General features: G+C 36.6%; 1 protein-coding gene across 4 annotated transcripts in view; it reads left to right on the forward strand.

Annotated features, from left to right (window-relative positions):
- Positions 1-25023, forward strand: part of SAMD8 (sterile alpha motif domain containing 8) — a 51307-nt gene that overhangs the window by 6160 nt on the left and 20124 nt on the right. For all 4 annotated transcript variants that reach the window (XM_043925717.1, XM_043925715.1, XM_043925714.1 and 1 more), the window contains one exon: positions 20866-21458. In XM_043925717.1, coding sequence (XP_043781652.1) covers positions 20881-21458 — 578 coding nt within the window. In that variant the 5' untranslated portion in view covers positions 20866-20880. The remainder of the gene's footprint in view (positions 1-20865; positions 21459-25023) is intronic.

The raw sequence follows: 25023 nt of genomic DNA on the forward strand, positions 1-25023 counted from the left end.
TTGTGACGTACCTGTACCCTCTCCTCCCATACACATAGCACCATCATCAGTGGATCTTAATCTCCCTGACTTCAGGCTTCTATATTTGAAATGTTTTGTTACTTCACTAAATTCTGCACCCTATTAGTAATAAAATCACCTCACTACAGAATGTAACCTAATATAAGTGTATCTTGGCTTTTGCTTAGGATAGTAGAAACTAGGAAAACTTGGTCATAGTAGTTTCAGCATAGAGTTTCACCATTAAAAAGTGCTTTATGATATGTACCTTAGAAGAATATTGTGGAGGCAGAAACCTATTTTTATATTTGTCTTGAATAGTATGTGTTTTGTATAGCTTTTGAATTGTGGCTGAGACAAGAGAGGTGGTAATATGTCTATTATCTTGACCCTTTTTCTGTTCTCTTAAAGTTCTTGATAGGTAAGAAATTCTAGTAGGGAGTGAGAACCATGAATTTAGGTTCTCCCTGTAAGTTAAACTGTGTTACTGAGTTTCTGGAGATGCCTGCAAGCTGGTTTTAGTGTGGAACTTTGAGACTAAATTAAATTGATGTTAGTTTCATCAATGCAAATTGGTATGAAAGTCAAAGATTCCCAGAATCATACATTAAATTTTGGAGCAAAATCCATTGTATTTGCACAGTATTGTAATGGAGCGTGAAGTCTTGAGGCAGTTTTTCATTTTCCATTATGCTGATTTGATTTAGAGGTATAGCATATTTTAAAATAAAGATCTTTACCAGTCTGTCAAACACTACTAGCCTGCCCGAATATTATTTTAGTGACTAGAATAAGAATTTGAATTTTATATACTTCTTTACTGGTGTGCTCTGGCATGCAGCCAGGTTAAGTATTCTTCATCAAATTTACCAGTAAATTTTAGCCGTTGTGTAAAAACTTTTACTATAACTGAGGATGTAACGCACACAGTGTTGTGTATAAGATTCTTATTCATTGAACTGAGATAGTTCTGACTGTGATATAGAATTAGGTGCAACCTAATAGTGGAATAGTCTTAATTCAAATGCACGTTGGAGTCAGAAAACTTTTGTGTTCTGACAACTTTTTTAATAACGATAGGTAGCAGTGTATGGTCTGGGGCTGAAGTGCAGCCAAGAGAGTGATAATGTAACTGAAGAGGCAATTTAATGTATTTCAAATGTGCTGCCCCGGATTCTACTGCCGAGGAGTGGGATATAGCAGAAGGGTAAAAAAAAAAATCACTGCTAGTACAGAGTGAAGTAAATCAGAAAGAGAAAAACAATTATCATATATCAATGTGTATATGTGGAATCGGGAAAGGTGGCACTGATGAACCTATGCAGGGCAGCAGTGGAAGCATAAACATTAGAGAACAGACTTGTGGACACAGTGGGGAGAGGAGAGAAATTGGGAGAGTAGCACTGAGACATAAATATTACCGTATGTAAAATAGATAGCCAGCGGGAATATGTTGTATGACGCAGAGAGCTCAAATTCAGTGCTGTGTGACAGTGTAGGGGGTGAGAGGGGGAAGGAGGTCCACGAGGGAGAGGACGTATGTACCCCCGTGGCTGATTCATGTTGATGCAGGGCAGAAACCAGCACAACATTGTAAAGCAATTATCCTCCATTTAAGAATAAATACATTTTAAAAATTTACTGCTAGTGTTTCAAAAATGGTAGTAAGTGGTTCTGGCTCTTTGAAACTGTTTTGTAATTATAGCAGATTCATAGATACTTGGAAATGGTGCTTACTAAGAAACAAACTATCTTTTGATAACTGTAAAGAGAAAATAATAGTTTTTTGTTTGCTCAATGAAAAGCTTTTAATTTAGGATTAAAATTTTTTTTTTTTTTTTCCTACACTGGCACCCTGGACTAGGGCTAATCTTTATTCGATTATTCCAGACCCCAAACCGGTAACAGGCAAGAGTGTGTGTACGTAGTTCCATTCGGAGATATCATTCCTACTAACAACGCTGAGGCCTCCAGCCAGAGGGTCAGGGCAGAGGTGAAGAAATGTGGTAACACCCACTGAGCCTGGGCTTTTTGCATCCTGCGGGCTCCATCCATCTTTTTTTTTTTTTTACTGTCAGGATATACGATTGATGTGCAATCATTTCTAAATGAGAGTTGAAAGAATCAGGGAAGAAGCGGGACACGTGAGTCAAAGTGTATCCGAGTTCCTCACAGCCCCAGAGCCGGAGGCCGCGTCGATTAAAAATTTTTAATGGGATTTTTGAAAAGCTGCATAGTCCCAAATATTATAAACTGAGAGCTAAATGACCAAAGTAAATCTTGTCCTCTTACATTTTGGTTTGCTTTCATAAAAATTGCTATCTATGGGGTCGCACAGGGTCGGACAAGACTGAAGCGACTTAGCAGCAGCAGCAGCAGCATAAAAGTTACATTTATGCTCTGGTTTATGGATCTGCACACTGGTATAATTTGTCTTTATTATGCATATTAAATAAACTTTATTAGATAAAGTTGGATTTAAGCTTATTTTAGTGTGGGTGCAACTGTAATGTATAATAGCTTTAAGGAGAATAGATTAACATTAACTTCATAAAATTAAAAAAAAAAATCTCTTCCTCATTTTTTGTCTTGATATATGGGTATTATTTCTTAGATTTTATACATCACTTGGAAATGGTAATTTTTTAAAAAATTTACTGGATCCCAAATCAGGAATAACTTCCTAAAACAGCACATATATTTATGAACCAAATTTCATCAGTTGTTCTAAATTCCTTTAGGGACATTTAAATGTGTGGTTTTTGAAGACAGTGTATGATATTTAAAGGGGACAGTTATTTCAGGCAGCTGTACTTCAGTGTTTGTATACACACACACAATCTAGTGAAACTCCAAGAAAAACCCAACCTTCTTCTTTATTTATATATTTATATATTCCATCATGGTTTATTACAGGATATTGAATATAGTTTCCTATACTATACAGTAGGACCTTTTTGTTTATCCATTCTATATGCAATTGTCAGCTGTTTCCAAACTCCCAGTCCACTGCTCCCCCCTCTACCTCAGCAACCACAAGTCTGTTCTCTATGTCTGTGACTCTGTTTCTGTTTTGTAGATCAAGTTCATTTGTTTCATATTTTATGTTACATATATTTTATGTTACATTTATCTTTCTGACTTACTTTGGTATAATAATATCTAGGTCTGCCCATGTAACTTCAGATGGCATTGTTTCATTCTGTAAGAAAAATTCGGTATATTTAAAACACTACAATCACCATCTGAGCAAAGACTTTGTTTCTGTAAAACACATGACAAGTAAAGGTTTTATTTTGTTGATAATGTCTTCATTATATCTAAAAAACTACATAACGATAAATCAGAAGCCATTTAGGTCTCTTGTGTGTTTGTGTAATTAAGACCAGGGGAGTGGTGTGTGTCTTTCCACTTATTGGTGCCTGTCACTTTAGGAAATTTTCCCAGTGAATTACCAAATTGTCATAGTATAGAAGTTCTCTTGGTATCAGCAATAATCAATTACATCAACCTATGACATACTTTTAAAATATGTTGGTGAGTGGTATGTTCTTGTTGAAATATTTTTGTTTGGTTAAATCTGATATGAAATAAATGTATGAGAAACTCATGTTGACATATAGAATTCTGCATTGGTTAACTGGAATCACTATTGTATTGTTACTTTGTTTTTTAGTTTTTGTTACTTAATTGCATTATTGTTTCCCTTAAAGATAATTCTACCTTGAGTAAAACCTTTATAAAATTTTAAGGCTTGTTTTCAAATACTCATTTCTTTTGTATTAACAAAAGATTTCAAGATTTTGCATTAACAAAAAGATTTAAAGAGTTAAGAGTGGGTTTGATCATTAGTTGATAGATGACTGATTTTTAATTTTATTAAATTTGATTAAATCCTAATGATTTAATTTCAGGTCTAGGGCAACACCAGCAAACAGCAGAGTTGATGGGGGCAATACCAGCTTACATTTACTGAGAATTTCTCTTTGTCACATATTACTACAATTGCATTACTTGTATTAGTCCTTGTATTCTTTACAACAAGCCTGTGGAGTAAAGAACTAGTATTCTCATTTTACATATGAAAATAGTGACTTCCAAAAATGTTAAGTAACTTCTGAAAGATCACATAGCTTATAGCTTGTGAATGGTAAATCCACAGTTTGAACCCAGGCAGTTTGATTCCAGAGCCAGTACATTTTATTCTTTTCGGGGGAAAAAAAAGGATCCCACTTACCTGACCAGGGACTGATCCTGGGCCACAGTAGTGAAAGCCTGGAGTCTTAACCAGTAGACCCAGGAAACTCCCAAGAGCCCCTACTCTTAACTACTATGCTTTGTGGTTTTTATATCAGATTCTATGGTGGAATAGCTGTCTGAGATATTTAACTCTCTATAGCTCTGGTTTCTTTAGCTGTAAATTAAGAAATTGTACTAGATCTTGCAGGTCACTTCCAATTCTAACATTGTAAGAATTCTTTCATCCTGACTCACAAAACATGATTTTAATATTTCTGATTATTCTTTTTGAAATCTTTTGATCTGTTGTAATACAAAGGTTCAGTCATCTTCCAAAGTCACACTGTTAATGGATAATGGAGCTGGGTTTGTAGTCAGATCTTCTCTTATTATCTTGGTCTTTTTGCTATTTCTTTTATTTAGTATGTGTGTGTTTGGTTGCGTTAATAATTGAGTTGAATTTATTTTCTAAAATTTTCAAGTCATATCTGTTTGTGTGATATGCTTCAAACAAATGAGAAATGATATTGTTTTTATTTTCTTAAAAGAACTTTTCCCCCGATTATCAAGTATTGCAACATGCTTATTGTATAAAATTTAGAAATTTTAGAAATATTTGATATAGAGAAAGAGTCCACTGAAGGAGTAACTATTGATAGCTTGGTATTTTATTTATTTTTAAATATATACATATATTACAAGTGCTGTGTGCGCCTTTTTAGAACACTTTCTCCTTTAAAATTTAAAAAAAATTTTAATTTTGAAATAATTATAGACTCATAGGAGGCTGTAAACAGTACAGAATGATCCCGTGTACTTTCAGTGGTCACATCTTGCATAATTATAGCACCATATTAAGACTAGGAAATTGACATTGACTCAGTGTGTGTATATGTATATCATTTTATCCTGAGCAGATTTCTATAACCATTAATCTACTCAAGATATGGAAATATTTCATCACTGTGAAGATCTTCCTTGGGTTAGCTCCCTCAACAAACTCTCTCTAACCTCTGACAGGTAACATTTAACCTCTGTACTGTTTTATACGAGTATAATTTTGTCATTTTGAGGACAAATGAAATCATACAGAATGTGAGGTTTTAAGATTTACTTTTCTCAAAAAAAAAAAAAAAGATTTACTTTTCTCGCTCAGCATGATGCCCTTGAGACCCCTTCTAGTGTGTGTATCCAAGGTTTTATTGCCATGTTTTCCATAGTATGGATGCATAACAGTTTAACTATTCATATATTGTAGTGTATTTTGTTTTTATATGTCTCAGCAATTACAAGTAATGAAGCTAGGGACACTTGTGTATAGGTTTTTGTGTGGACATAAGTTTTCATTTGTCTGGGATAAGTGCCCAGGATTTGCTAGGACATATGATAAATTTATGTTCAGCTCTTTAAGAAATTGCCTAACTATTTTCCAGCATGGCTATATAATTTTACTTTGTCACCAGCAGGGCATGAGAGATCCAGTTTCTCTGTATTCCTGCCAGAATTTCCTTTCGTCAAAATTTATTTTAGCTATTCTAGTAGGTGTATATTGATATCTTATCATAGTCTTAATTTTCATTTCCCCAGTAGCTAGTGATGCTGAACATCTTTTCATGTGCTTATCTGCCATTCATATATCCTCTTTAATAACATGCCTTTTCATGTCTTTTGCTCGTTTTTGTTTCTTTTCATCCTAACTTCAACCCTCATAATCATTTTACACTCTTCTGACAAGTATTCTTTCTAAAGCACACTCTGATTATCTCACCCTCTTTTTCAGCAATCTCTAGTGGTTCTCCATTATCCAGTTTTTAAAGTCTCAGCTCAGATGTTACTTCCAAGAACTCTTCTGTGATCTCACCAACAGGAAATAACCTCTTTCCAATTCTCTTTTTTATTTTTAGCAAGTTACATAAGTAACCACTTTATTAGCATTCTTCAGAAGGTTAAATGAGATAATAGATATAAAGAACTAGCAGCTGTAATTCCTTTTATCTTTTTAAGAAATGACTTTCTTCAATACCCACCGGTAAAATCTTTGAGGGTACAATCTGCTTCAGATCTATCTAGGTAAATGCCACATTGCCTAGTATGCCTTCAGATAATATATGCACAGTGAATACCCAGTTGATGAACAAATGTAACAAGAGGTCATCTTAAGACTGTGTCCCCAGTGCTGTCCTATCTGACATCTCGGTACAGCCGGCAGTAAATGTTTGTGAGTAAACAGTGCAAAATTTGTGATTCAGAAAGCCTTCATTGTTAGGCAGTCTCATTACTGTAGTTGTTTTTTTGATTTTTTTTTTTTAATGTGGGCCATTTTTAAAGTCTTTATTAAATTTTTTACAAAATCGCTTCTGTTTCTGTTTTGGTTTTTTGGCCATGAGGCCTGTGGGATCTTAGCTCGCTGACCAGGTATAGAACCTGCATCCCCTGAGTTGTTGGAAGGCAGAGTATTAACCACTGGACTGCCAAGGAAGTGCCTCATTAATGTAATCTTTGACGTAATTGAAGACCTTTGATAAATTCTTCTGCTGGTAACTAGAAAACATTCAATATTTATAAGCATCAGGCTCTACAGAAGTACATGCACCCTTAGCTCATGTGAGATGGTGTGGTGTAATGAATAAGCAGACGGACTTTGAAATCAGATTGTCTAGGTTGGAGTCTTGTTTGTACTGGTTACTAGTACAAGTTTGTCTGTTTCAGTTATCTGTAAAATGAGAAAGATAATATCTATCTATATGGTTGTTCAGAGGGTTATTTGAGCATATTAGTAAAATATTTAGAACATGCTGGCACTTTGTAACTGCCTTAGATGTTAGCTGATCTATTTAACAGGTATGTTACTACTTCCTGAAAATGCACTGAACAGAGTTTGGAATTAAAGGGAATGAGTTAGGGTATATAGTTGACCCTTGAGCAACAAGGGTTTGAATTGTATAGGGACACTTCTTTGTGGATTTTTTTCAGTAGTAAATAACTGCAGTACTACACGATCTGCAGTTGGTCAAATCCCTGGATGCAGAACCATGGGTATGAAGGAACTGCCCATTTGGAGGGCTGGCTAGAGGTTATGTGCAGATTTTTGACAGAGCGGAAGGTGGGCATGTTATTTTTTAAGGATTAACACTACAGATGTCAAATACCTTGTACCTGAATATCTTGCCCACCATATCCCTGGACCACTGGTTGGATGCCTCATTGTGCTCATCATGCTGTGCTGTGCTTAGTCACTCAGTCGTGTCCGACTCTTTGCAGCCCCATGGACTGCATCACAGCCCGCCAGGCTCCTCTGTCCAGGGGGATTCTCTAGGCAAGAATACTGGAGTGGGTTGCCATGTCTTCCTCCAGGGGTTCTTCCCAATCCAGGGATTGAACCCAGGTCTCCCACATTGCAGGCGGATTCTCTAGGCAAGAATACTGGAATGGGTTGCCATGTCTTCCTCCAGGGGTTCTTCCCAATCCAGGGATTGAACCCAGGTCTCCCACATTGCAGGCGGATTCTTTATCGGCTCAGCTACCAGGGAAGCTTGTGTGTATGTTTATATTTTATTCAGTTGTGTCATATAGGTTATAAGAGAGACAACAACTCAACAGAAAATCAGCCAGTGTATAATAGGTCAAATAAGATGTGTGCACAGTCACCTCAAAGATTAGTTATCCAAGCCAGACAAGCCAGAAGTAGAAGAACAGACAGAATCAGACTGAGCGATGTAATGCAGTACTTTGAAACTCTTGGTACATATCAGAATCACTTGGAGAACTTTTAAAAATGTATAGGTGTAAAGCTCATCTATCTTGAGAGATTTCGACTCAATTGTCCTGTAGTGGGGCATGGGGATTGTTGGTACAGACATGTTTTTAAAATTTAGATTATTCTCATATATAGCCAGGGTTGAAAGCCATCATGTATATAGTTTACTTAGAGCATAGGCAGAGGACGAGTCAGAGAGAATTGGCTTTTTATATCCTGCACTGTGTAGAAGAGAGACAAACAAACTGGGAGATGGAAACAGCCTTTTCTACATAGGTGTCTATGTGGCACAGATGGTACTTTAGGTCTCGTAAGAGTCTGGATTAAATTTTTCTTAATAGCGTCTGTTTTTCCTTGTTCTGATTACTTACTCTACAAGTAACATTCTGCTTACTAAATCAGCCTTCTAGATATATCCAAATTATAAGGTTTTGTCTGAGACAAGGTGTTTGAGCATTCGCTCTAGACACTTGTCTAGTGTCGGCATTCTGGTGATTTTGCTGTTAGTCTCCCTTGGTTTTGATGAACTTTAGAGGTACTGACAAGGTCAGATTTTGAAGCTTCAAGACTGAATACCAGATCCTGGTTCCTTGTGAATTTACCAAGTTAGTGACCAGGGGTTGTCTCTTGGGAATTAGACATTCTAAATTTCTTGATTTAAAACTATTCTGAAGTCATGAAGAATTTGTAATAAAATTTTGTAATTAAAAATAGGCATAAATCAAAGGAAAATTTTAAATCTTTTTAAGAGTATATACTTTTAACAATGAAATAACCAATCTAAAGGCAGGATTTTGTTTTATTTTTTTAAATGATCTTGTTCAAAAAGGCTTTGGGAATTGAGTTCAGTTATTTTGATTACTGCTACTTTTTTGCACATTCATTTAATAATGCTTATTGAGGACCTATTATGCACTAATCACACAGACCTTAGTAGTGTTCTTAGTAATTCATGCTATCTTCTGTAAAAATAAAACAAAAATTACCTAACAAAAACCCACTAAACTTTCTTGCTGTCCTAGGTATTAGATATTTAGATATTTAGTTTACTAAATACATTCTTATTTTCCTTTTTCTCCCCCTTTCTTTAATTTTTACTGTGGTATTTGTGTATTTTCTTATTCTTGATATTGTTGAACCTAACTAATAGATGAAATGGCCAGATCTGAATATTTGCTTTATTTACATTTTTAATGGGACATTTTATTACTAAGTCCTTTTCTACTGACACAGTGTTCTTGGTTGAGGAAAAGATCATTGAATAGCCTATTGTAATAAAACATGTCATTCATCCCAAAGATAATGGTATATAAATTTAATAAGAAGAATAGATAAAACCATATCCTTCTTAATTAATTTACCAGGAAATTCAAGGAAACAGCATAAAGTTGTTTGCCTTACCTAGAATTTTACCAGATTGTGGAACTTATGAGTTAGTTTGAAGCCTTTAACTTTGGGTACTTTACTTGCTTTGAAAGATGACAACGTGAAAGACTGAAGGGGTAAAATGGTTATATTCAGTCAGGGTTCAATTACAAGAGACAAACTACTCTAGCCTGTGGACTGGGCTGCTAAGAATGACTTCTGTTGTTTTCTTTTGTTTTTCATTTTGTCTGTGCCAGATCGTAATTGCGAAATGTAGGATCTTTTAGTTGTGGCATGCAAGCTCTTTAGTTGTTGCTTGTGGGATCTAGTTCCCTGACTTGGGATCGAACCTGGACCGCTACATTGGGAGTGTAGAGTCTTAGCCACTGGACCACCAGGGAAGTCCAGGAATGACTTCTAGAACAAAATTTGAACAAGCCTGCTAGAGGAGTGCTACCTTTGCCACAGTTAGCAAAGGTAAATTATTAGGGTATCAGAAGGCCAGTATGGAGCTGTTAGTTTAAGAACACACCATTTGAACAACAGCCATAACAGACCAATTCAAAAATGAGCAAGAGAATTGAATAGACATTTCTCTAAAGAATATATACAAATGCCCAGAAAGCAGATAAAAAGATGCATAACATCACTAGTCATTAATGGGAATCAAATCAAAACTACAGTGAGATACCACTTCATACCCATTAGCAGGACCATTATTAAAACCAAAAATCAAAAAAAAGCAAGTGTTAGTAAGGGATGTGGAAAATTAAAACACTTGTGTGTTGCTCTTGAGAATGTAAAATGATGCAACTGCTTTGAAAATGGTATGATGATTCCTGAAAAAATTAAACAATCAAATGACCCAGCAATTCCATGTCTGGATATATACTCAAAAGAAGTGAAAGCAAAACTTGAACAGATATTTGTATAATACCCACGTCCATAGCAGCATTATTCACAATAGCCAAGAGCTAAAAGCAACCCAAGTGTCCACTGATGGATGAATGAATAAACAAAACATTGTATATACATACAATGGAATATTATTTAGCCTTAAAAATAAGAAAGTTTCTGACATATGCTAAAACATGGTGAACCTTAAAGATATTATGCAAAGGAGAATAAGGCAGACATGAAAGGACAAACATGGTAGGATTCCACTGGTTGTGTTGCAGTTCAGTGCAGTTCAGTTGCTTAGTCATGTCCGACTCTTTGCAACCCCATGAACTGTAGCATGTCAGGCTTCCCTGTCCATCCACCAACTCCTGGAGCTTGCTCAAACTCATGTCCATCGAGTTGGTGATGCCATCCAACCATCTCATCCTCTGTTGTCCCCTTCTCCTCCCGCCTTCAATCTTTCCCAGCATCAGGGTCTTTTCCAATAAGTCAGTTCTTCGCATCAGGTGGCCAAAGTATTGGAGCTTCAGCTTCAGCATCCATCCTTCCAAAAAATGTTCAGGACTAATTTCCTTTAGAATGGATTGGTTTGACCTCCTTGCAGTCCAAGGGACTCTCAAGAGTCTTCTCCTAACATCAAAAGCATCAATTCTTCAGTGCTCAGCTTTCTTTACAGTATAATTCTCACATCCATACATGACTACTGGAAAAACCATAGCTTTGACTAGATGGACCTTTGTTGGTAAAGTAATGTCTCTGCTTTTTAATATGCTGTCCAGGTTTATTGTACCTTTTCTTTCAAGGAGCAAGAGTCTTTTAATTTCAAGGCTGCAGTCACCATCTGCAGTGATTTTGGAGCCCCCAAAAATAAAGTCTGTCACTGTTTCCATTGTTTCCCCATCTATTTGCCATGAAGTGATGGGCCTGGATGCCATGATCTTAGTTTTCTGAGTGTTGAGCTTTAAGCCAACTTTTTCGCTCTCCTCTTTCACTTTCATCAAGAGGCTCTTTAGTCCTTCACTTTCTGCCATAAGGGTGGTGTCATCTGCATATCTGAGGTTATTGATATTTCTTCCAGCAATCTTGATTCCAGCTTGCGCTTCATCCAGCCCGGCATTTCACATGATGTACTCTGCATGGAAGTTGCATAAGCAGGGTGACAATATACAGCCTTGATGTACTCCTTCCCCAATTCGGAACCAGTCCATTGTTCCATGTCCGGTTCTAACTGTTACTTCTTGACCTGCATACAGGTTTCTCAGGAGGCAGATAAGGTCGTCTGGTATTCCCATCTCTTTAGGAACTTTCTTAAAATTTAAGAATTTTAAGTTTGTTTTGATCCATACAGTCAAAGGCTTTGACGTAGTCAATAAAACAGAAGTAGACGTTTTTCTGGATACTGGTTGTGTCTAGAATAATAGAGACAGAAAGTAGAATAGTGTTTGACAGGAGCATGCAGGAGGAAACAATGGGGAATGTTCATTTGGCATGATTGAAAAGTTTTAAAAATAAATGATGGTTAATTATTGAACAACAATGTAAATGTACTTAATTCCACTGAAGAAGTGAAGTGCTGTGCACTTAAAAATGATTGAAACAATAAAATTTCAGGTATGTATAGTTTAACACACACAGAAGAAACATATCATCATATATGTGATGAAGGCATTAGAAAGCCAGTATTGCTACTCTATAGCTGCAGCTGCTTCCTGACAAAAAGTGAGTGATTGGAAACTGGAGAATTACATACACACTCACACACAACCAACATTTCCATAATCTTTCTTGTGGATACCAAACTTCAGAAAAATTTGGCCCCTACTTCACTTTCTGCTTTTGATGCCGTGCAGGGGGCCCTGTGGGGTTCCTGGGCACAAAGCCCTTTTGTGTCCCGCATTTCTTTGATTATAGGAAACAGCTTTCATTCATTCTCCATCACCTTCCCTGAGTCCAAGTGGGCAGATTCAAGCAGTTATTAATTAGGAAAGGGATGGGAGACCAGGGAGAAAAAAACAGTCCAGAGCAGCCTTGGGGCAAGGTCCTGTTTCTCTATCAAAGGATACACACAACATCATCTTTGAGCTATTTTGCAGATACTGAAACCCCCTCCAGGTGGGAGAAGTTAATGATTAACAATGATATGCTGTCCACAAGCATGTAGACCCCAGACCAGTTGGACCTGAAGGTTGATGTTGCTGACTCCTACTTACCTCACCATCAACCTATCAGAAGAATGTCTAGGAGCTGATCACACCCTCTTGGACAATTACTGTAAAACTTCTCACTGTCTTCCCCAAGTTGGGACACATGGTTTTGAGGGCATTAGCCTGCTGTTTCCCATTTTGCCTGGCAGAGCAATAAAGCTGTTCTTTTCTACTTCAGCCAAAATTTTCTCTGAGATTTGATTCAACACTGGTGTACAGAAAAGCTCAGCTTTCAACATCACTTTTCCACATCTCATGTCAGAGGATATAGTTGGCTAAACTTAATTCCCATTTAGAACCTTAGTGGCAAGGGATCCTGCAGAATAATTTTTAGTTTTTTAACCTCTGTAGTACGAAAAACAACTGGAAGGAGATTGGAAAGGATGCTGAGTGCCAATTCATCGTATTTGTCACAGACACTGAGTCAGTGGTGATTCACGGATGGTAATACTCCTTGTCTCAAGTCATCATTTCCAGTAGTGGCCAGATTGTCCTGTAGCTGGTCAGTCAGAGATGGGGTAGGGCAAAGTAAATAGCTTTAGTGAGGCAGAATAGGGAAAGAGTTTGTTGATAGACATTGTTTCTTTTTGCAGTTCTAGACTGATTGTGCTTGGTTTGTTACACCTAATACACAGTATTGACAGTTTTAATATAGTATTAGTAACTGAGTTATTTATATTATTGTGAAGATAATAATTTAGTGCTTATCACTCCAGTGGAATGCATATCACTCATTGATTAATGAATAGCTATGCTTCTGTTAAGAAATACCAGATTTTGGGAGGACTTCCCTAGTGGTCCAGTGGTTAAAACTTTGCCTTCCAATGCACTGGGTGCAGATTTAATCCTTGGTTGGGAAGCTAAGATCCCACATGCCTCACGGCCAAAAAGCAAAAACATAAGCAATATTGTAACAAATTTAATTAAGACTTTAAAAAAAAAAAGAAATACCAGATTTAAAGTTCTTGTGTTTATGAAAGCTGTTTTCATTGTGTTAAGTATGGAGATAAGATCATAGGAAATAATGAACTCTTACTGTCAAGCTGTTGAAATCTCTAATCAATGTGAACTAAATATGGAGAAAAATATAAATTTGCTAGTAAATGAACGAGTTGATATGCTGAAAATTGAATTTTTGAATAGGTTTCAAAAATTTGTCAGAGTCCATCCAAAAGATAAGGTATCTTTATAGAACAGTCAGATACTTTATGTATAGATGAGTTGGAACTAAGTTTGAGTAATGCCTGTTGTTGGTACGATTCTACATGAGTGAACTGTGTTCTCCGTGCTTTGTATTGACCTTTGATAACTAATTTCTTAATTGCTCATAATTTCAAAGTAAGCTTATTTTAAATTGTGTCTCAAGTTGAGATCTTTCCTCTATGTACCAATTAACATTTTGGACAGGTACCATGCTTTGCATGCAGTGCTTTTTGATGTGGATCAGACTTTAATGACTACCTAGGAGTTAGTGTCCAAATAACATGTCAGAATTTTTTGATTCTGTTATTCTACTTCTAGAAATCTAACTGAAGACACTGCAATACTATTTGCAATAGTAAAAAAGTTGTGAACAGTCGTCAACATTGGGAAATCAGCAGATTATGGTATAGCCATAATGGAGTGTCCTTTTCAAAGGGCAGTTTGATGACATTAGACAGGACTCGTGCAAGAGTGTTAAGTAAAAATGTATTACATGTGACATGATTTCTCTGTAGAAATTTTCTCTATAGAAAATACTATGTGTGAAAGATAAATTTAAAAATTACAAGCAGTAGTTCTTGGGGCAGGGGTAATTTTGAAATTATAATTTCAGTGTTCTTCAACAGATGCATTGTTCTTCTATATATTTTTCTGTCTTTATTATAGAAGTATATACTTTAGCAGATCAAAACAATGCAGAAATCTGTAGACTAAAAACCATAAAATTATGTCCTTAAGTCACTTAACTAGGCAAATAAAGTCCAGTTTATCAACTTGTTCTCTTATGGGTTTTGTTTTTGTCGTCATAGCTAAGAAATATTTTCTTAACCTAAGTTCAGAAAGATTTTCTCCTCTATTTTCTTTTAGAAGTTTTCTAGTTTTAGATTTTACCTTAGGTCTATAATCCATTGAAGTTAATTTTTATATGTGGTGAGAGGTACGGATTAATGTTTCTGCATGTGGATATTCATTTGATCTAATAGCATTTGATGAAAAGACTGTTCTTTCTCCACTGAATTGCCTGTGCTTAACTGTAGAAAATTATATATCCATATATATGTAGGTCTGTTTCTCAATTCTCTGTTCTATTCCATTGATTTATTTTTATGCCAGTCCTCAGTTCAGTTCAGTGGCTCACTTGTGTCTGACTCTGCGACCCCATAGATTGCAGCTCGCCAGGCTTCTCTGTCCATCACCAACTCCTGGAGTTTACTCATGTCCATTGAGTCGGTGATGCCATCCAACCATCTCATCCTCTGTCATCCCCTTCTCCTCCTGCCTTCAATCTTTCCCAGCATCAGGGACCTTTCCAATGAGTCAGTCTTGTAATTAGTTATCTAATCTTATTCTTTTTCAAGCTTGTTTTGGTTATTCTGTGTCCTTTGCATTTCCATATCAGTTTTTGAAATAAGTTTATCACTATCTACAAAGAAACCTGTTGGGATTTTGATTGGGGTTGCATGGAATTTATAGACAAAATTTGGTAAGAATTGATGCATGTCAATGAAAATCAGTTGATCTAAGATAGAAATGGAAAATTTTATTTGAGCCAGACTGGAGTCTATAACCCAAGAACAGCATGTCAGAAAGCTTTCAGAGCCGTTCTACCAATTAGAAGTGGAGGCATAGTTATGTAAGTTTTCTGGGCTTTTTTTTTTTTTTTTTGGAGACAGAGGGCTGTACATTAAATGACATATTATTGACAGTTAATACTCCAGATCTAAAAGTCTTGTGGCCCCTTAACAAGATCAAGAAGGAATGTTATCTTTTAAGGAGTTGTCTTCTTGGTGCTAGAAGAATGTTGCACTTTATGGCTAAGCAGCTGTTTCTGCCAATGGGGGAGGTTTGGTTGATGCGTAATGCAGATATGCAGTTCTTGGTGGTAAAGGGAGAAGAGGCCAAAGGGCAGAGAAAAAAAATTTTTTTTTTAAATTTTATGTTTAAATTTTTCTTGTCTTGCCATAAAATGTGAATGTTTTCATATATAAAATATGAATCCTTTAAAAATATTATTGACTTTGATTTGCTAAGATAGGTTTCAGTAAACAGTAATCCCTTTGTCTCCTGTTGCTCAGTCCCCGATCTGCTTTCTGTCTCTATGAATTTGTTCGGCATGTCATCTAAAGTGAATCACACAACATTTGTCCTTTTGTGTCTGACTTATTTCATTTAGCACAAGGTCTTCAAGTTTCCTTTTAAAGACTGAATAACGTTCGCTTCATTTTTAAAAGCTCTCTTTTTCCTGTGTTTCATTTTGAATAATTCATATTGTTATGTCTTCAAGTTTACTATGCCTCAGCAGCATCTAATCAGCTATTAATCCCATCCAATGTGTTTTTTATTACATATCTTTGCAATTTCATTTCTAGAAGTTTGAGTTGGATCTTATGTGTCCATATCTCTATTTCACTTTTTGAACGTATGTAATGCAGTTATCATATCTGTGTTAACATCCTTGTCTGATAATTTTATTAACTGTGTCTGTTCTGGGTCAATTTCAATTGATTTTCTACATGTTGTAGGTGAGTCTTCCTACTTCTGTGCATGCCTGGTCATCTTTGATTGGTTCCCAGACATAGTGATTTTACCCGTTGGGTGCTGAATACTTTTGTATTCCTATTAATATTCTCCCACTTTGTTGAGGGATGTAATTAAATTACTTGAAAACACTCTGATCCTTTTGATTCTGCTTTTAAGATATGTTTGGCTGAACCAGAGACATGTTTAGGTTTAGGGCCAGATTTCTCCATATCAGCGCTAATTTTTTGTTGTGAGGGACTGTCCTATGCATTGCAGAGTGTTAACAGTATCCCTAGGTCTCTAGTCTTTAGATGAGCCCCTAGCTGTGACAACCAAAAATATCTCCAGAAATTGCCAAATGTTTTGGGTTGCCAATTGCCCCCAGTTGAGAGCTCCTGTTTTAGGGTTAATTTTGCCTTTCTACTATGGAAAGATCTTGCTGTGTACTCTGCCCAGTGCCCCATGAATCATGAGATTTTTTTTTTTCCAGCCTGGTTGTTTGCGGTAGGTGCTTTTAGTGATATTGTGTGAGTACTAGGCATTATTGCCTCTAATCTTTCTGGGTGGTTCTTTTTTCAGTCTTGTTTGGTTTCCTCACATACAAATGTTGATCAGCATTCAGCTGCCTGTTCAAGGGAGATCCTTTGCAAATCTCTGGAGTTCCATCTTCATCTACGTACAGTGTTACAACAAAAATACTGTAGGCTGAGTGCCTTAACACATCTATTTCTCATGGATCTGGAGGCCAAGGAATCCAAGATCAAAGTGCCAGCAGATTTGGTGTCTATGAGGTCTGCTTCATAGTTGGTCTCTTTTATCGGTGTCTTTACATGGCAGAAGGGCTGAGAGAACTCTCTGGGGTATATAAGGGCATTAATTCTGTTCATGAGTATTCTGCCTTAATGACCTAATCACCTCCTAATACTATCCCACTAGGGGTCAGAATTTCAATATAGGAATATAAGCATTCAGTCTATAATAAGTTCTGTCTTTCTCCTCTCTTTTATTCTGTCCCATGTACACTAGCCACCTTGATTTCCCTAGACTCTCACTTCCATCACAACTCACGTTGCCTGCTGGGCCTCGCCCAGTTTATATCCTGCATCGCTCGTACATGGCAAGGGGTAGTAGGGCTCACCTTGTTTCCTCCTCTCAACGATCTCCTTGTTGTCTCGTGCCAACTGTCTTGAAACTGGTTTTCTCTCCATATATTTTGTCTATATTTTGGCTGTTTCAGGTGGAAAAGTAAATCTGGTTTCTCTTACTGCATCTTGGTCAGAAACAGAAGTCCCTTTAACTGATAGTCGATTCATATCAATTATTGATGAAAGCTGAAAGTATACTGAAATGTTTACTAGTAATTTCTTCATTCTGTAGGTTTGTATGAAATCTATAGCTGTCATTTTCTTCATTAAAAGTTTCCTGTTCCCTGTAGGTCCTTTGGTACAACAAAAATATTATGTTGTCCTGAAGCCTTTTATCATCTTTAGTGCAGGTTTTCGTAGTGTTAACTAAATATGGGGCTCTGACTGTATGTAGCAGCATAGAATTAAAGGGCGTGCCCTGACCTGATGAAGTACAAGAGTGCAATGTGTCATGCTTTTAGGGCATTGCCACAGCATGTTCAAAGACTTCTGGGAAGCTTTCTTGTACGATAACTCGTATTTTCTAGCAGCTGAAACACCAGCATCAAAGCCTGTTTGTTAGTTAGATTGAGGATATAAAGAACAGATTGTTAGCCAGATTGGAGGTGATAAAAGACAGGAAAAAAAAAACAAAACACGCGAGAGATCATTTTGAGCAGTATATGAAATGAAACTCTACTGAAGAATAAGGCTCAAAGGATGGGAGTGCCTTGGAACCCACTGGTGGTAAGCTGTTAGAAAAATGAGAAAGTGAAATAGAAATAAAATGACAGAAGGAATCTGGCCTTATTTTGTATGAGATGAGCCTCTTGTACTTTTTACATTGTAATTGTTTCAGAGTTCATAGCGTGCACTTGTTGGATATTCAGGGTTGAAATAATTTATTCAGAGAATACCTTGGGGAAAAGATATGTATGTGGTATGTAGGATGAAGCCATCTGGCTATCTATATGGATTAAAACATAGCAAAATCATTTAAAATGGAGCTATATATATATATATGTAATAAGTGATATAAAATTATATACATCAATGTGTGTAAATTCCATGAGTTGAAGTGAATACATCATAATTCCCTGTCCTTTGGGGTGGTGATGCTATATTATAGGTAAAAGGATTAAGACTGGAAAGCTATTGTGGCTTTATACTATTAAAAGCTTTGTTTGGAAACACTGATTTAAGGTTTCCAAAAACTAGGTTTGCTTTGTAGTAATCAAAATATAAACTAATGAGCATGTTTCTTGTTGGCTGAATATTTTTGATGGTGTAAAAAGCATTTATGTAGTTGAGTATCTGCCTTTTTCAGGTAATTATAAGTATTCATGGCAAGAGTTTGTGTTGGACAGAAGAATGCAGAAATAGCAGCTTTTTACTTTTCCTCCGCATAAGGAAGCATAGAAGGTTTTCATAGCCAAAAATGCTGATGATAAGGGAATGATAAGCACTAAAACCAGGAGTTACTACATCTGGGAGGAGAGAAGGGTATTGATGTTTTGTTTTAGTTTTTAAAACTTTTAAAATCAAGTTTAACACATGTAAAGTGTAGCTCATAAGTATACGGATTGATGAATTTTCAGTTTATAACTACTATTCAAACTAAGAAACGGAACATATGTATTGGAACTGTTTGATTTTTTTTTTTTCCCCAAGCTGGGTAGTGGGCATGTGAGTATTTGTTGTGTCATTCTTTCTTCTTCTTTTTTTAATGCTTTAAAGTTTACCTACTGTGTTTTTAAAAAATCATCTCAGAAGAAAATACGGTCTTTAGTGATCTGGAAAATGTCAGAAAACCCACTGACTTTAGTTGTTGAGAAAGTACTTTAGGGAACTAGGTTTTTTCCATGTGAGCCCTTGTCTCCCATGTATCTGATAAAAATGTAGAAGCCTGATACAGGCTCAAGTTACTGAACACTTTATTTTATTTTTTTAAATATATTTATTTGGTTGTGCCAGGTCTTAGTTGCAGCATGTGGGATCTAGTTCCCTGATCAGGGATTGAACCCAGGCCCCCAGCATCGGGAGCACAGAGCCGTAGCCACTGGACCAGCAGGGAAGTCCTACTGAGCACTTTAAAGTGGAAAGAGAACACGAGCAGAACTGTGTGGGATCAAAGTAGTAAACATTATTAGTACTTGTTGAAATGGTACATTCTTTCTATAATTGCAGTATGGGGACTTCCTTGGAGGTCCAGTGGTTAGGACACAGCACTTTCATTCTGAGGACTCAGATTTAGCCCCTGGTCGGGAACTAAGATCCCACAAGCCGTGTGGTGTGGCCACACACACAAAGAAAGAAATACTATAATTGCAGTATAAAATGTGGCCCCTCAAATTTGTGGGCATTGAAGTGTTTTATCACTAAATCACAATGATATTTTAAGAAGGAAATTCCTTATAAATTCTGTAATGGAATATTCAAGGTATAGAAAGAAATGAACTATTAAGATATTTATAGATATTTATATCTAGTAAAGATTTTTATCTATTGTAGAAATTGTTTGTGTAGTAGATAGAAATATGTTCAATCTTAAGGGGGTTCCTGAAATTAGTTTTCTATCTACCTTTGTGGGGTGTTTTGTTTTTTTTTCTTTTTGGAGTCAGTTGCTGTTCAGTTCCCAAGTTGTGTCCAACTCTTTGTGACCCCATGGACTGTAGCGCACCAGGCCTCCCTGTCTCTCACCATCTCTCAGAGTTTGCCCAAGTTCATGCCGATTGAATCAGTGATGCCGTCCAGTCATTGCATCCTCTGCTGCCCCCTTCTGCTTCTGCTTTCAGTCTTTCCCAGCATCAGGGTCTTTTCCATTGAGTCAGCTGTTCAGAGCTGTTAGTAATTGCCTTCTGCTCTTCCTTCTGAGCTGGGGGGGGCTTATCTTTTGGTGTCATATCTTTTTGCCTTTTTATACAGCTTATGGGGTTCTCACGGCAAGAATACTGGAGTGGTTTGCCATTGCCTCCTCTAGTGGACCATGTTTTGTCAGAATTCTCCACTATGACCGTCTGTCTTGGGTGGCCCTGCATGGCATGACTCATAGCTCCATTGAGTTATTCAAGCTGCTTCTCCACAACAAGGCAGTGATCCATGATTTGGAGGCAGGAGAGATATTCCTCAAACGTGAAGATTTCTAAAATTTGATTTATTTTCATGTATGACAAATCTTTCTGTATATCTCATTTTATGAAAGTGTTGAGTTATATTCTCAATTTTTCTCACCAGTAGGCTTTTTCTAATTAAGTTATGGCCTGATATGGTATGGCAAAGCCATTTGTAAAATATTACAAAGAAACCATTTTATAAAAATGTTTGGTCATTAGCTTTTCCTCTGCTACTGAATTTATGTGCATAAACTTATTAGAATGTTAATCTATTGAAAACTACTCACTAATGAATAATTTTGTTTCTTTTTTCTTATCCAGAAGCCAATACGGCAATGTAGATGAATAGCTGTTTCTGGTGTATTTATGTGTATTTGGTCTTCAAAGAAGTTGTTAGGGCACGTTGAATTTTTGTTTATTTTCCTATTTTCCCTTGATAGACAGTTGAAGAAGAAATGGCTGGTCCTAATCAACTCTGCATTCGCCGCTGGACTACCAAGCATGTAGCTGTTTGGCTGAAGGATGAAGGCTTTTTTGAGTATGTGGATGTTTTATGCAACAAGCACCGACTTGATGGAATCACATTGCTTACATTGACTGAATATGATCTCCGATCTCCTCCTCTGGAAATCAAAGTCTTAGGGGACATTAAAAGGTTAATGCTCTCAGTCCGAAAATTGCAGAAAATACATATTGATGTTTTAGAAGAGATGGGATACAACAGTGACAGTCCCATGAGTCCCATGACTCCATTAATCAGTGCTCTGCAGAGTGCAGAGTGGCTCTGTAATGGGGAGCCTTCACATGACTGTGATGGACCCATCACTGATTTGAATTCTGATCAGTACCAGTATGTGAATGGTAAAAACAAACACTCTATTCGAAGATTGGACCCAGAGTATTGGAAGACCATACTGAGTTGTATATATGTTTTCATAGTATTTGGATTTACATCTTTCATAATGGTTATTGTCCATGAGCGAGTGCCTGACATGCAGACCTATCCACCACTCCCAGATATATTCTTGGACAGGTAAGTTTTCTTTCTAGTTACCAAATTTGTAGAAGATAGCTATAATAGGAGTGATAGAGTAGAAAGAACCACTCCTTATTTTATTTTTCTATGCTATATTTCTATTTTTCTATGTTATAGCTGTAATATTTTCTACATTTATGTTATAGCTTCTTGGGCACTTCATATTTTAAAAGGATTTCCTGGAATGTTATTTGTAATAAGTGGAATTAGGTTATTATTATTATTTTTTAAAAGATGAACAGGGTTTTGCTTTTCTAAAAATGTGGGGAAGTCTCCTGTATCATCAAATAAATTGTAATTATCACAGATGCTACAAACTGATTCTTGATAGTATTCTGTTGGTTTATAAATAATGCATAAAAAAGAGTACAGTATATTAAATGAAAAATAAGAGTAGAACAAAACTTAAAACTATTAGTTTTTATATTTGTGATTTTAAAATGTGTTTTTAGTTTGTATTGCTATCTTATTTGTTTTTATAAAATATTGTACCCTTCTGAAAGTGCCTTATAGTATATGGGTTTTTTTTTTTAATGAAGTGAATTACAGTGTCCACATTAAGGTGGCAGAATGACACATATAATCACATTTTATTCTCAAGCCCTGACAAAAAGCATAGTGAAGAAGTTATGTTTGTTTGTTGGTCTTAAATTATAAACACAAGGAAAGGGCAGATAAGAGAGGAGAAAAGAGCTGTACATTTTTGAAAGTTTGAAAGCAGATGGGTGAGTAGCAACAAGCGGAGCTAAAGTAACCTAATTCTAAAGCAGCCATCAGGAAAGCTGAGAACCCAGTCTATGTTGCAGATTTCTCAAAGCTCTGGATACTGTAGGTGAAAGGGTGATGCTAAAAAAAAACAACAGAGAATTGAATGAAAGCTGTTTAAGAAACTGTGTTAGATCCCTGTATCTCCTTTCCTGTTTTATCGTACACAATTTTTCCAACAGAAGACCTTAAGGAAGTAAAGACGGCAGCATGTGGATAAGAGGACTCTGGGCAGAAGAAAGAGCAGGGTGCGGAAGCCCTGAATCGTTAGTAGGCTTAGCATGTTTAAGGAACACCAGTTGAGAGATGGGGAGAACAGTTGGAGATGAGATCTAAGAGCAGACAGGAATCCAGACTGTATATGTACCTGTTGACAATTGTAAGGACTTGAGCATTCATTCTAAGTGAAAAAGGAAGTCATTGAAAAACATTTAGGATAAGAGTATAGTGACCTAATGTCATTTTAAAAGGGCACTATAATGGTTGTTGTATTGAGAATAGCATGAGGATGGGGATGGGAAAGCAGAGGTTAGTTAAGTTATTGGAATTCATTAGACAAAGATGAGGTGGATTGGATTAGGATGGTAGTGGTACACACATACATATATGTGTTGTGTGTTTGCAACAAGATTTGCTTATAGATTTGCATGTAAGGTGTAGGAAAAAGAGAGAATTCAAGGATTATTCCAAGATTTTTGACTTGAGCATCTGGAAGGATGAAGGATGAAGTTGCCCTTTATAGAGGTTGGAAGACTGTGGAAAGACTTCCAACTTCTTGGAGAGAAAGTGAGGGTTTGGTTTTAGACATTTCGTGTTTGAGGTATGTTTACACCAAATCAGATGTCAAGTAAGAGGTGGGAAGATGTGTTAGAGTTCAGAGAGTCTGGGCTGAAATTTGGGAGTTATGAGCATAAGTAAAGCTCTGATAATTGGTTAATGTCTCCTAGGTGGTGAGTTTAGAAGGGAAAGGAAGAAGACTGAAGATTGATCCTAAGAATAAGTATAATATCTAGAGGTCAGAAAAGTAAGTCAAACCAGTAAAGAAGAAGACCGAGAAACTCAGGGCAGAGAGAGCAAGAGAGTATTCTAGAAACCAAGTTTGTTTGTTTGTTTTTTAAGTATTTTTAGAAGACAGGAATAATTTATAATTAGCTGTGTCAGATGGTACAGAGGGGTCAAGTAAGATGAGGTTAAATGACTGTTCACCTTGACAAGGGCAAAAGCCTGATTGTAGTGGATTCAAGAGAGACTGTGAGACTGGAATATACCCAAAGGTGTATCTCCACACATATGAAGCAGCATATGTACAAAGTTATTCATTGTGACATTATGTGTAAAAATTATAAATATTGGAAATACTATAAATGCTTATTCATAGAAAACTGGTTGAATACACTGTGGTATACTTACACAATAGAGTACTATCTAATCATAGAAAAGAATGAGGAAGATTTCTGTGAACTGATAATGAAATGGTTTGTAAGAGAAACTCAGTAGCAGTGAAGCCATCAGCATCCAGATCATGGTTTCTAAATCCCAGTCTCTACCAAAGGAATAGACCAGGACTCCTTAGAGAAATGGCTGATTTTAAGTTTGGAGCATGGTAAGCATAAAATGAGCCTGAAAGAGATCTTATGCCAGAAAGCAAGGAAGTGGAAACCAATGGAAACCTATCAAAGTAACATATGATCTAGTTTTAAGGGGCTCCCACTAATCAAATTAGGACAGTCAGAACATCAAGAAGCATAATGATGGTGAAGTGAAGTTGCTCAGTCGTGTCCAACTCTTTGCGACCCCATGGACTGTAGCCTACCAGGATCCTCAGTTCATGGGATTTTCCAGGCAAGAATACTGGAGTGGGTTGCCATTTCCTTCTCCAGGGGATCTTCCTGACCCAGGGATCAAACCTGGGTCTCCCGCATTGTAGGCAGATGCTTTACCGTCTGAGCTACCAGGGAAGCCCCATAATGATGGTAATGAATTATAATATACTGAGTAAGAGTCTATGAACCCATAGTGATAAACAAAACCAAGAAGGAGTTCCTCAAGGGAATTATAAGGTAAGTTGAAGAGCCAAAACCAAGCACAGCACATGAACTTTAATTGGATCCTTGATCAAGAAAAAAAAAAACATTCTGCTGTAAGGACATTTTAGGGATAATTAGGAAAATTTGAATATAGATTGCATATTAAATGATACAATATAACACTTAAGTGTTACAGTTTCCTGGGTATAATAGTGTATTGGGTTATAAAGAAGGTACCCTTGATCTTAGGACATACATGTTGAAGTGTTTAGAGGAGAAGTGTCATAATGTTTGCAACTTTTCAGGAAAGATTTAGTCTCGGAGAGAGAGAAAGTGTGTGTATGTGCCTGTGTAGGTATGTACAGAAAGAAAGAAAGCAAATGTGGGGAAATGTTATGGTAAGCAATCAATAAATTTAAATAAAAAATATAGTGTTTATTCTTTAAAGTTTTTTTTGTTGTTGTTATGATCAGAATTTTTCAGTTAAAAAAAGGGGAAGGGCAAAGAAATGATGTGAGAGAGAGGAGGAAAATGGGAGGAGAGAAATGGAAACAATCAAGTCTTACAGGCCCCTAAAAGTTTTTCTGTAAGGGCAGCAGAGAAATGGAGCTGTAGCTTGGAGAGGACTCACCAGGGTTTTATTTTGGATGGACTGTATCATGTAGCGTGGCTGTTGTATTGATGATGGGAATGATCCAATTTAAGGGAAAGGATATGAGAGGGTATAATTGATGGAGTAATGTCCTTAAGTAGATAAAAAGGGGTTGGAT

This window comes from Cervus elaphus, chromosome 15, assembly GCF_910594005.1.
Source record: "Cervus elaphus chromosome 15, mCerEla1.1, whole genome shotgun sequence".
NCBI classification, from domain to species: domain Eukaryota; kingdom Metazoa; phylum Chordata; class Mammalia; order Artiodactyla; family Cervidae; genus Cervus; species Cervus elaphus.